This window comes from Synchiropus splendidus, chromosome 10 (genome assembly GCF_027744825.2).
Source record: "Synchiropus splendidus isolate RoL2022-P1 chromosome 10, RoL_Sspl_1.0, whole genome shotgun sequence".
Classification (NCBI taxonomy): domain Eukaryota; kingdom Metazoa; phylum Chordata; class Actinopteri; order Syngnathiformes; family Callionymidae; genus Synchiropus; species Synchiropus splendidus.
In genome coordinates this window covers 18,402,702-18,416,078 of record NC_071343.1, presented here as the reverse complement: position 1 = coordinate 18,416,078, position 13,377 = coordinate 18,402,702, and the positions used below count along the sequence as shown (strand labels likewise).

At 41.1% G+C, this 13,377-nt stretch overlaps 1 protein-coding gene across 2 annotated transcripts in view; it reads left to right on the top strand.

Annotated features, from left to right (window-relative positions):
- tmeff2a (transmembrane protein with EGF-like and two follistatin-like domains 2a) overlaps window positions 1–13,377 on the top strand; it is a 165,851-nt gene that overhangs the window by 56,048 nt on the left and 96,426 nt on the right. For both annotated transcript variants that reach the window (XM_053877831.1, XM_053877830.1), the window contains exon 3: window positions 6,646–6,775. In XM_053877831.1, coding sequence (XP_053733806.1) covers window positions 6,646–6,775 — 130 coding nt within the window. The remainder of the gene's footprint in view (window positions 1–6,645; window positions 6,776–13,377) is intronic.

The following is a 13,377-nucleotide window of genomic DNA, read 5'->3' as shown; positions in this document are numbered from 1 at the left end:
AGAGGATTTTCTATCACTCCCTCCCTTTCTCTCCATGGTTCTTCGCATCCTTTTTATTTCATGATGTTGTGTTCCTTTTTTATGCCTTTCTTTCCTCTGGCAATGTGGCGATGTAGCCAGGTTTGTGGAACCGGGACTTTCCCTCTGTCCGATATCTGAATTTCCCTTACCTTCTTTTAATGTTTTCCATCTCACTCTCATCCATTCCCCCTGACTTCTCTCTCCTGTTAGCCCAATTTCACTCAGCGTTTTTGCCTCTCATCTTCTCCACAGCCCCTTTCCTTCCTGCATCTCCATCCCTTTGATCAAGTGCCAGTGTGCGGTTTCTCTCCATCACTCCTCCTACTCCTTTAGCTCCCCTCCGTCTCTATTCTGTTGACTTTTTTTTTCTCCTCCTTGACTGTTTAGAAACTGTTCTGACTGTCGATCGTTATTTCGCTCTGGGGCAGAGACAGAAGTTGTCAATTTGGGGGGATTTAGATGGAACCAGACTCTCTGATGTTCACTAAATGTGCGTCTCAAAAGTACTGATGGGCTTGCTGCATATGTCAAGGCGTCCTTGCTCATTGTGTGTGTGTGTGTACATATATATATATATATATATATATATATATATATATATATATATATATATATATATATATATATATATATATATATATATATATATATATATATATATATATATATATATGTGTAGTCAGAGTATTGAACATAAATCTGGTTTTATGCTGGACAGGTACATGCACAGGTAAGTTTATCCTGATATACAAGTAACATCCTACTTACGCCCGGGATCGGTTCCAAACAACCGGTTGGAAGTCAGACTGGACGTAAGTCAAATGGCATTCAAAATAGCAAACGCGAGGGTTATAGGTGCTACTTTAGTGGTATAGATGGCTGTGTGAGAGTGAGATTCTGGGATACTGTGCTGCCGTATGTGATGCCGGGCTGCTACGTGCTGCGGTGCCAGACATTGAATAAAAAAATAAAAAAATAAGCATCTGCTTATTTCGCATCGGCCGTGGACGTAAGTACAGGTGGACGTAAGTCGAGCAGGTTGTACGTTGGATGTTACTTGTAGGTCCACAGCTCCTCACCATCGGCCATGTGCTGTTGTGAGTTTTGCACGTTACTGGACACAAGCCACGGCGTTTGTCTTTATATTGAGGCGGAAATACTCCCTTACGTTTGGCAGTTTGTCTTTAAACGCTTAAACATGGGCCATCAGCTACTCTGTAACCCTACAGCTGTGGCACAGGTGATGTCAGCATGTTGTGAGACAGTAATAGCAGAGATTTGCAATGTAAAAATAAATGAAATGTCCTTGATTATTTTTTTGCCGTCGAGTACTTGAATTATTCAAGTCATGATTTCACCCCTAAACACAATGACTCAGGATTGTCGTCCTTCTTACGCCATTTGTAGCTGACTCAACAAGGTTAGTGCAGAGAGCCATATTTCGCCCATTGTACCTCCACTTGACACAAAATCCACTAAAATCCGAAACATTTCTTTTTGCAACAGGTGACTCATTGAGGACGTGAACTCTGCGGCGACCCTGCGTTTCTTTCGTGAAGTTTTATTAGGCAAAATCCATTTATTTTCTGCAGAACTCTCACAGCATGTTTATATGTATATGCTTTCAGAGTTTGATTTTGCAGTCTGCAGTTTCAAGGTTTCCCTTTAATAACCTAAACTGTGTGGAGATAAGATTGTGGCGTTGTACTGCTGGAATATATCTGTCTTTTATTCTTTAGCTTTTAAGTGTCAAACATAGGAGCACAGAGACATTTTGAATGCTTCTGCATCCATTTCAACCGTTTATTTCTGGCACACAGGGTCACGGATGGCGAGCTCGGGCGTCCTCACTCTGATTAAGCAGCATGTTTTTTGGACTGTGGGTGGAAACTGAAATGGTTAGATGAAGCCCAGGCATGCGGAGAAAGAGCACACACAAAGGGCCACCATATTGCCTGTGGCCACACTTAAACCATTACTCTATCGCAGTCGTAAATTCCACACTGCAGTTTGAGCAATTCCAGAAGCACAACAGAACAAAAAACATTCCCTTTTTATTCTTCTTATTCTGAGTTGCTCTGAGGACGTTTTTATCGCTGTGTTCCTTGAACAGTAAAGAAGAAAGACGCGGCTCAAATATTCACCATCAAGTGTCCTTGTTCTCACACAGCAGTGTGAGTGCGTGTGTCCTCGACGTTCACTGTCCGAGGTAAATGTGCGTACAGCTCGGGTGAATAATGGAGCATTAAATCCCGAGGAGCCAAAAGACAATGATGACATTACTGTTATTATTATTTTATTATGTGTACGAACAATGCAATTAGCAGATCAATACACGTCCTGGGATGATAAAGTGCGGCAGCCTTGGCCGACGTCGGATCGTAAAGTTCCCAATTTTTCCCTGTTGTCATCTTTTGCTCGATCATTCTCATATTCTTTTGCTTCGGCAGGCGCTGGCGTCATGTGATAGCAACCACTGGGTGAGGTCCGCGATGCTTTTGGGTTGCATTCGCCCTCAGCTGACACCAAACATCAGTTCTACGTGTTAGAACCACTGCCATTAACTGCTGTTTCAAAATGACATTTTGCTGTTCTAAATGTAATGAGACCAAAGAGGGCATGCTACAACAGGAAGAGCCCCCACACAAACTATACTACTGTCAATGTAAGAGTTATTATCTCACGCCAGAATCCAACTGGATTGTGTGGAAAGATTATTCAGATTTGTCATGGTTGACCCAATTACCGATCCTCTCCGCAGCCTTGGGTGATGTTCCGGCGGAAATGAGCCCGATATAATACAAAATTCAGATTGTAGTTTGTCTGTCATTCATGCAGTTATTAAACTGAACTGATTCACTTGCTGATCCAAATTGCACGCAGGAAAAATCACAAGGATTATTTCAACTCCCATCGTGTTAATTTAACACTGTATAATCTCAGATTAACATTTTTTGTTTTTTTTTGTGAGACAATGGCAGCCATTTGCATTTTATGTTTCTCTCTGTGCTGAGGCTTAAATGCTTTTTTTTTTTTTTTCTCTGCCATCCCATTTGCATTATTGGGCATACAACTATTTAGAAATTTAAATTCTTGCTCGCCACATACTCTAAATACACTGCCTGGCCAAAAAAAAAAAGTCGCCACCAAAAAAAACGGTCATCTCTCTAATATTTCGTTTTAGCTTTGATGACAGCACGCATTCACTGTGGCATTGTTTCGATAAGCTTCTGCAATGTCACAAGATTTATTTCCATCCAGTGTTGCATTAATTCCTCACCAAGATCTTGCATTGATGATGGTAGAGTCTGACCGCTGCGCAAAGCCTTCTCCAGCATATCCCAAAGATTCTCAATGGGGTGAAGGTCTGGACTCTGTGGTGGCCACTCCATGTGTGGAAATGATGTCTCATGCTCCCTGAACCAGTCTTTCACAATTTGAGCCCGATGAAACCTGGCATTGTCATCTTGGAATATGCCCGTGCCATCAGGGAAGAAAAAATCCATTGATGGAATAAACTGGTCATTCAGTATATTCAGGTAGTCAGCTGACCTCATTCTTTGAGCACATAATGTTGCTGAACCTAGACCTGAGCAACTGCAGCAACCCCATACCTATTTGCTTAGTTAAATCCAGGTGGCGACTTTTTTTTTGGCCAGGCAGTGTATATATGTATGTATAGATATAGTAGTATAGTATATTTACACCTGTTGTGTCTATACTGGCTTTGTCATGGTGAACACACAGTCACCCACAAAACACATATAACAGGAGAAGAACAAGAAAGAGAAGAAGAAAAATCTTTCATTTACATGTCAAATATGAGACAATTGAAGAAAGGTGGCATCCATGTTCCAATATGTTTTGCCTAAATGCAATGTAAAGGTCATTTGTTTTCTTTTTCTACGACTGACAACAATTTTTTCAGGGTCCACTCTGCTCTTAAATCTTTGAACAGCTATTTCGGTCATTTGAAAGTCATTTTGAAACCAAGAGTGCCGCTCTGAAAATGAGATGCAAAGCCTCGTCTGTCCTTCCACTACTATACTGTAGACTCCTCGCGCTACTGCTGTCGTGTCTCACTGCGGCATAAGGTCAAAGATTTTTCACGCTTTTTGCTAGAGAATATTTTGAGCTAATGTCAATTTGACATTTAACAAAAAATTACAGCTAAAGGAGGGCCACAGTATTTCGTGAAAATCACATTATGGGTGGAAATGAGCTGCTTGCCGGAGGTCTGCGCTCAATGAGTGCCTTTCAAGTTAAAACATCGGATAACACTTTATACTGGAATACTATGCCACTATACCTTATGTTGAGTTGCATGAAAACGGGGGGTGTATCTCAAAGCTAACGCTGGTGATGACTGTTGTGCCCTGCACACGTGAAGAGGTGTTAGCTTCAGTGTGACTCTGAAGATGTCACCTGATCGTCCAGATAGAGATTTCATTCCATTAGCAGCTGGTAGTCGATTAGCGAGCAAACCTAAGAATGGCCGATTGATTACTTTTCATTGTGACCCGGGGAATGACCTCAGTCCAAACAAATGGGACGGGATATTGGAAGCCCGAACAAAAGCTTTGTGACTGATACTGAAATGTGAAAGGTTATCACCTCTTGGATTCAGAACATCTATTCCAAAGTGCTAAACACCCTGAGATCTCCAAGAAAGTGGCACACTTGCACTGTCGCACTGTGACACAGGATCAGTTGTATCCTTGTTTGCTTTTGTCTGGTTTCAAATCATTTACTTGTCGCAGCATAGCATAACCTAGTTTTGTAAATAGATTGCAGAACTCCCGTGGTGTGAGCTTGGTATAATTTTGTCGATGATTTATTCCACTAAAACGCCTATTTTGAAGTCCTTTTGTCGGCGCTATGTTCGTCCCTGCAAAAGCACAGGGAGAAGATTTGTCCCATAGAATTCCAGGTCAGTCTGTTAGAGACTTGAAAGACACCAGAAGTGGAAACAAAGAACACTGAGCTGCTTAGCCTCATTACCCTGCAGCGACTCTCCGGGGACCCTGGTGTCCTTGTGAGGCAAAACCCAGCAGGAGCCCATTTTCTCGCACTCAATATTCCACTAAATCTAATCATTTCATGGGGCTTTGACTATAAAACAACTATTTTCCTAGCCCTCTGATAAGCATTTCTCCTTGAGAATGCATCAAATGTGGACGGTCACATTTGTTATTCCTGCGGTGAGGCACAGGTAAATCAATAGTGAGTCAAACCGTCATCTCCTGCGTGGCTGAAACACAAAACTAAAAGAGAAAGAAAACAGAAAGTGTCATCAGTCATCTGAAAAATCTGGACCATCTACTAAACCATGTGGGGAAATGAACAAGCGACTCTCCTGTGCAGCAACAGCTACATGCTCATTGCCCTTGAGCAAGCCACTTAACCTATGACTGCTCCAGTGAAGCATCAGAAGAAAGAGAACTTTAATTCTCACTCTTCGAGTGACTGTTTGCCTCAAGTGAAAAGGAGCGTTTTCACATGATGTGCGATTGTTTGTCGTGATCTCATTGTAGTCCTATTTGCAACGTCCATTGTGTGTGTTTTGAGCACATTCTGGTCCTTGTCATGAAGCTAGTAAAAGTAATAGGAAATTTGAAATTAGAGCAAATGCTGAGTCAGGATGTGTGAGGGAACATGTGCTTCAATAGAAAGCCTGATGCGTCAACATGCAACGCTGAAGGCTGCCTTCGGCGTCACTATCGGACGCAAAACTCGCCTTTCCCAATGTCAATATAATACGATACATATAATAACAATGGCCTAAACAGCTTAGATTCACTTCGGAAAAAAATGGTTAGCTTTAGTTAGGTGAAAACTGTAGCGTTAGCTACTGAATACGTACATTCATAATAAAAAGAAATGAAAAATATATTTGATACTTTCCGCCCACGGGATGGAAAATAACATCTATGAATCTATGGGTTTTCCGCAAGTGTTTGAATAGCTGGGGCCCCACTGTCTTGTCAGTGAAAAAAACGTATTGTCCATGTTCATGTATTTATTATTGATCATGATAACATGCATTTACTGTCTGCATTTATATCATACTCATTATTGTGCAATCTTTAATGACCTGTCGAACAAGGAAAAGTTTCACTTCAGGTTTCATAATACTTTAGAAACACTTGTCAGTTGAGATCTAGTCATTACTGAGGCGCTGTTCAATTTGGTCCATCAAAAAGTAGACATAGACCGCAAAACCTTGACATGTGTGGGCTGATTATTCAATGATACAACAATGAATATTCACAACAAAATGAGCAAATCTTGCTCAGGTGAGCGTCAAGGGAAAATGAAGCGTTGTGATTATCTGGGTCTGTTTCGCCAGAAACGCTGTTTTCACACACATTCCCGTTTTGACTTTCTTTTCAAAATGAGACCTGTATATATTTATTCCGTATTGATTTTTGACTTGTAGCTCTGTCAAATCCGACCGTGAAGCGTTGCCAGGTAATAGCTGCCGCCTGAACATGAGCATGATGAACGACCACAGCCTCATTGCTGGACGTGTCCCTGGTAACTTTTAAAAATGAGCTTGTTACCGCTGCATGTTCCACTTTAAACCTGTTTTTTTTTTTCTTTGTCCCCGTCTTTTCTCCTCAGTGCAACAATGACTATGCCCCAGTTTGCGGCTCCAACAATCAAAACTACCAGAACGAGTGCTTCCTGCGCAGAGACGCCTGCAAGCAGCAATCGGAAGTCCTCATCACGTCTGAGGGAGCTTGTCCTGTTGGTATGTATTACACTGAGTGTCTTAGATCGCCGGCTTAAATGGCTGTGGGTGAATGATGTAACTCCGTCCAGTTCAACGCAACACGCACACGAGTACAGTAACGTGCTTGTCGTTTAACGTCCAAGTCTTGCATCATCGACACCTGACTTTCTGTATTCTCATGCATCTATGTTTCTGTGTATCAATTGCACAGGTCAGGTTTGTTGTTTTCATTAAATTCTGTTGTCTCTTTTTCATGACCGTGACATTGAACCATTGAGTAAATGGACAACTAGGAAAGCATGTAGTCACCTTTTCATCCTAAATGGCTGCGATGTTCAGTTTCATTTTGGGAATTAAAAAACAGACAGCTCTTTTTCTTTTTTTTATGATCGATACCATTGCACATTTGCACAATTACCATGTCGGAGTCAAAATTGTCATTGGTAAAATAGCAGTATTGTGTTCTTCAGGCCTCTAGAATGGACCTGGTGATCCAGATTTAACCCAAGTTTTACGTGTACTATTGACATATGGTTTGATTTTATTTATTTATTCATTTTTATTTTCGCCTTGGAGGCTGATTTTTCAAGAAAAGTGAACTAGTCAGATCTGCTAGTGAGAAGTTCAGAGTAGTGCTGAGTAGGTTTCATGAAACAGTACTGAAGGGATGAAGAAGTTTCGTGAAACAGTGTCATAAATTTCACTGGCTACTAATGTTTGACGCTGCATTTAAATGAAATCACTGATCATGAAGTTAAGTGGCATCTAGTTCGGAATGTACAGTGGTACCTCGGTTTTTGAACGTCCCGGACTTTGAACAAATCGGAGTTCGAACAAAAATTTCGAGATTTTTTTGCTTCTGATTACGAACGAAAATCCAGAACTCAAACGCCCCCGAATAAAGCCGGAAAAACCATAACGTGTGCGGACCGATCAGCTGACCCACGACATGCTTTTGTTATTGTGTATAACGCAGCCTCTGTATGCAGACGTGTCCCGTTAGCTACATTTACTGACTGTCTTTTCTTCATATTGAGGTGTAAAATCTTTCCTGCCAGAGGGGAGGTGCTCGCTCTCCACACCTCCGAGGCAGGAGCTCACTCCAGGGTTTGATGTCCTGTTGTGGGCTGGAGCTGGGACAGGGATGAGGCGAGTCTGGGACAGAGCTAAGTTACTTGGTTTATGACTTTGTCACAGCCAAACTGCACAGAAGCGAAAAGCATTATTTCTTTTTCCGTTCATTATAATGGGAAAAATCGATTCAGATTTCGAACAAATTGCTTCTCAAGCCGCCTTCTGGAACGGATTGTGGTTGAGAACCGAGGTACCACTGTATTTGAATTAAGCATTAGGATAACTTAAATATATAAACATAAAAAGGATAATCGCCATTAACACACCAATGCATTATATCCTCTGAAGGCTTGGAAGGCCTTGAGGGTTCCCCGCTCGATGCTCGGTCGCAACTTTGAACTCATCTAGTTGTCACTGAAGGTCACATAATGATGTCATCTGCATACCACAGTGTGCAACTCATTTGCCACAGAACTACAAAGACTATGGGCAGAAATCCGTTCCTCCAATATGAATTAAAATTATTCTGCTTGGTTGTGTTGACCTGATTCAGTGTTGCAGTAATGATCAAATGTTAACAACTGACACATCTATCTTGAATTCCCCTGAGACAAACACAAAAGCAAAGTAGCACAGACTGGCGCTGATGAAAATCCTTTTATTCAAGGGGAAATATTTTTCAGCTTTGAACTGTCATTTGTTTCTCTGCTTCTGAATAGCTGGTTACTAAGTCACTGACTGTGGCAGGCACTAGGACTAGGCCTCTCCCTGAGCCAGGGGGCTCTTCTGTGTAGCTTTGTTGTGTTCTTGACTTATGTTGGTTTGTTGAGCGTGTTTGCAAGCAAAACTTGTCCTGTGTGTATCCTCATCTAGCACAGCAGTTCAGCCCAAAGGAAAAGCATGTTTTGATGTATAAATGTAGAATGGTATACCACCACCAAGCCATGCTGCTAGTGACCAATAATTGATAAAAGAGCAGACTCCCAAAGAGAAGCAAAGTTTAACTCTGGACTCATAATCTATAGGATTCAGCACCAAAGTTTGAATGAATTCAACAGTTTTTATCCTCCCCCCAATACAGTGGTGGCACACTATTGGGCACAATTACATGTATGGTCAAAATAGAGACACAAATGGAATGTACAAATATGTGATATACTGGATAGCAAATGGTAAACACATCTATTTGCATTTCTCTCACAAAATGTCCTGGTAACACCATACATTGAATTGCAGTGAAAGGAGTGTTCAGTCCCTTGTAGTTTATCATTGCCATCTGTTACACCATAGCCACTAGGGCTGGTCAATTTATATCGCAATTCTGATTTATTATTTGGGCATATTGGTTTCCTGCAGACATGTGACACATTGTGTTATTCACTCTTTATAAACATGCAAAGCTGTTTATGTTAGTTAAATGGTTGAAGAGCAGCTTCTGTCAGTAGAACTTTGGGGCTAAATTGTGATTGAGAGCCTACTTTTCACCGATCTCTGGTCAAATGCTGCAGAGGAGAGAGTCGCGGCGGGAGCTGCAATAAATAACAAATGTCCAACTGTTTTCCCCTTAGTTTTACCGCCCGGAGCAGCGCTTAGCAGAAAGGGTTAACGGGTTAGCACAGGCTTGGCAACTTTCTCGTAACTGCCGTAAAGCTAGCGCAAATGAGGCTTGTGTCACGCCATACTTCCCATTTGTTTCGCATTTCTAGCCAAATGACTGCGATGCGCTCGGCGAGGCAGCACTGTCGAGGACGGTTGGCACCTCGGTGCATCAGCTACATGAATCCCGCGACAAGTGTTTGATATTCAACAGCTGATGTTTGAAAATAGACGTTTGTCACTTGTATTTAACTGACATTCTTAAAAGGCTGCGTATTCACCCAGAAATGGATATGACATTACGTTTTTCCGCCGATATGTAATATTGTTACGAAAAAAAAGTCAATATATTTGAGAAACCATTTTTCCCCCACCCCTAATAACCAGTCATACAGAGCACAACATTCATTCTATGAACGGGTAAATGAGACCTTGAAATGTCCTCAGTTCATTGTAGGTCACACACAGAGACAGTCACTCACATTTGCATGCACAGTCAGTGAGAGTGAGCAATTCATTTGAAAGCACATGTTAGGAAAGTGAAGCATCTGGAAGAAATCAAAGCAGCTATACAAACCTCACACACCATGCTGGATGAGAACCGGTGATCTGTTTGCCGTGAAGATAACCTCCGATATAATGACAAATTCCTGGAGCGAATGTGTTGTTTTCAGTGGCGTTTCTGAAACTGTATTCCTCAGTGATGTCAGCACCGGCTGCCTTTATTTTTACCTACACATAATCCGACGCTCATAAGAAAGTAGATTGCCAGAGGAAGTTTTCATTGTCTCTTTCTCATTTCAAGTTCTTCTCTCCCGGAAGGAAAAAAATAAAACATCAAATGAATACGCAGCTTCAGCTTGGTTTTAGTGGATGCCCAAGAGTGCATATCTTGTTAGAGTCGTATAGAGGGAAATCTGCTCTGTTGTGCCCTGCTATCACATCAAAACAGTAGCCACTGAGTATACAAACACAGTCTGTCGACAATATATGCCTGAGCTGTCACGAGTGGGATTCCTGGCATGCACTCAATCTCTTTGTTGTTTGTTGTTTTCTCAGCATAACTGACATATGTTTATAGAAAGGGAGTCTAATAATGATGGGTTCACAAAACCACATCATGATCAGGGAACATTCCTTGTCCATGATAAACATCATTTGGTAATTTTATTCATCTCCACCCTGCTGCTTTTCCATCTAACGTGGGCTCTTATATCAAGGTTCAATAACAAAGCGCTAATTTAAAATAATGCAACTGTGCTGTGTTTACCGCTTCAATATAATTGTGCCCACTGGCTGTTTTTGTGTTTATTCCTTTAAAGCTGAGGTAGACTACAACCAGTGGAGTCAGGAAAAGCTAGGTGAAATAACGAAAACATGAAGCCACATGAACAAGTTTTGCCGGTTTTGATCAGTGAAACTGGTTTAGTATTCATCATGCAGAAGCAGAGGACAGGATGGCGAGCAGAGACCCTGGGAGCGGAACAAGAGAAACCTAAATATGTGGCTTTATCATGTTTTCTCATCAATTATGCATGTCAGCGGCAAACAGTGTTGCATTACATCCAGCTATTTTTGAAGTTCTACCAGTGACGTGTGAGATGTTTCGCAGCACATGAAACACTCTTAAAGATGGCAGCAATGGGAGGTTTTCTTACAACATCAGAAAATGAGATTTATTCCTGCCAGTGTGCGATTTGTTAAACCTTTATTCAACTTTCTGCTTCAGAAAGACACTGCAACAATGTTAAATCCTTGAGCGTTCAGATGCTGCATTCAAGACTATACTTAACTCCCCAGAAACATAGTGATGTCGGCTGGTGTACTGCGCTTTTTATTTTTTAATAAACTCTGTTTAATCCGTAATGATGGTGCATTTGTTTACTCATGAATGAACGTGTGGAATGACATTGTTTTGTAGATAATTTAAAACTTTCAATTTTATTGCGGAATCACTTTTCCAAAAGACAGTTTCAAAGACTCAAAGAATGGTGCTTTCCACATTCTGCACCTGGAAGAAGCTCGACTTCCGCTGATGCTTTTTCAACAGTGTCTAGAAACTGGTCATATATATATATATATATATATATATATATATATATATATATATATATATATATATATATATATATATATATATATATATATGTGCAATAACAAACCACTGAAGTTTACAACCGGATAAGTGCTACTTTCTGTCATTACGCTCTTTTACTGCTGCTACTTGTGTATATACTATTTATTTATTTTTTAGTGCATGCTTGATTGTTTTTTGATGTATTCTTTTGTACATTGTTTGCACCAAGGGAGTAGCGCTCAAATTTCGTTGTACACTGTACAAGGACAATAAAGGCTATTCTATTCTATTCTATTCTATTCTATATATATACATATATATATATATATTTTTTTTTTTTTTTGAGCTCTGAAAATGAGGTCACAGTGTCATGACTACTTTGCCTTGAAATATACATTTCTATGCTGACCTCTGTTCTTAAAATAATTTTGCACTGCATAATAAAGGAATACTGTAACCTGAGGTAAAGCAGTACCAAATCATCTTACGTGGACACAGTGGAAGATGACTAGTTTAGTTGCATTTCCCTTCGATAGAAAATAAGAGGATATTGATAGATGATCAGTGTCTTTGGTAATGTTGAGAAATCCTGTCAGAGAGTTTACATAGAGGAAGTGTGGTCCTGTATGAAGAAGTTAGGAGTATCAGGACAGGTGTCAGGACAATGGTGAAGAGTGACAGAGAGATTCAAGCTGAGAGTCAACTCCCTGTTTGCTCTCATGACTGGCTGGCAGTTGAGGTTTGGGAGCTCAAATGCACACAGTGTACGTGCTGTATGCTGGAATGAGAGTCATTCATAGGCAATAGATGCGCACAGTGAGGCGGCAGTTTGTGCCACCGCTTCACCGCAACAAACAAAAAAGCTTTTCATACTAATATGGTTTATTTTCACTCACTGAAGTTTGAACCTACTGAATTAATTTCCCCTGAATGATCCAATGTGTGAGTCAGACTCGGAACAGTGTGCCTCAAGTGAGTCACATGTGAGTGTTGGCGAACTTGGCTGAGGCACATGTGAATCGCTGGCTAAGTTCGGCGCTGGCTTGAGTCGAGCAGCTGCTGACTCGGTGTCCTCCGGTGACGGGCGGCAGGCCGAAGTCCATTAGCAATCGGCTGAATGGTCCCGTCTCAGCAGCGAGGATGTAGAAATTGAGGTGAAAATGTTACTGCAGGATCAGTAGTGAGGTCTGTCTGGGAAGGTGGGGAGCACAGCACCACATTCTTCATATTGCTTGTTTGTGAACCCAGTGTTCCAGTACATGTGATGGTTCCAGCTCGTGTCTGGACGCGCTTTGTGGACAGGCAGAGGCACTGCGAAGTGGGAAAAAGGGATAAAAAGGACATCTGTTTCCATCCAAGCAAATGGACATCTTGACTTCCCTTGCAAACAAGGATGTTTTTGTTGACAGTGACAGCAGCTCAATAACAAACCTGTATTCACGCCAGAGAGTTTATTCCAGGTCAAAATGGGACGATTTTCTCTGAACCGTCTATGTTGCTATCAATTGTGCACGCGTTATTTAAATGAATATAGTGGATTACTCTTCAGCGCTCATGTGATGAAATAGTTTAATTTGAACGCATTAGCAGGAACAAGCTGTTCTGCATGGAAGAACAAGGGAGTGTAATAAAACATCCGCGAGGTTTGAATGGAACTTTTAGTTCGTCTTGTGACTGAAACGGGCTGAAATATGGAGTTAATGGATTTCTGGGAGAAATTAGTTACATGACTCACTTTCATCTATGGCATGTTTTTTTGTGAGAGTTGTAATTTATAGGTGAATACAGGGGAAAAAAACATTGAAATAATTATTCACGGGGGAAACTTTCTCAGGGAAATTGCACCAGTTCCAGCTGCACCACAATATACAAC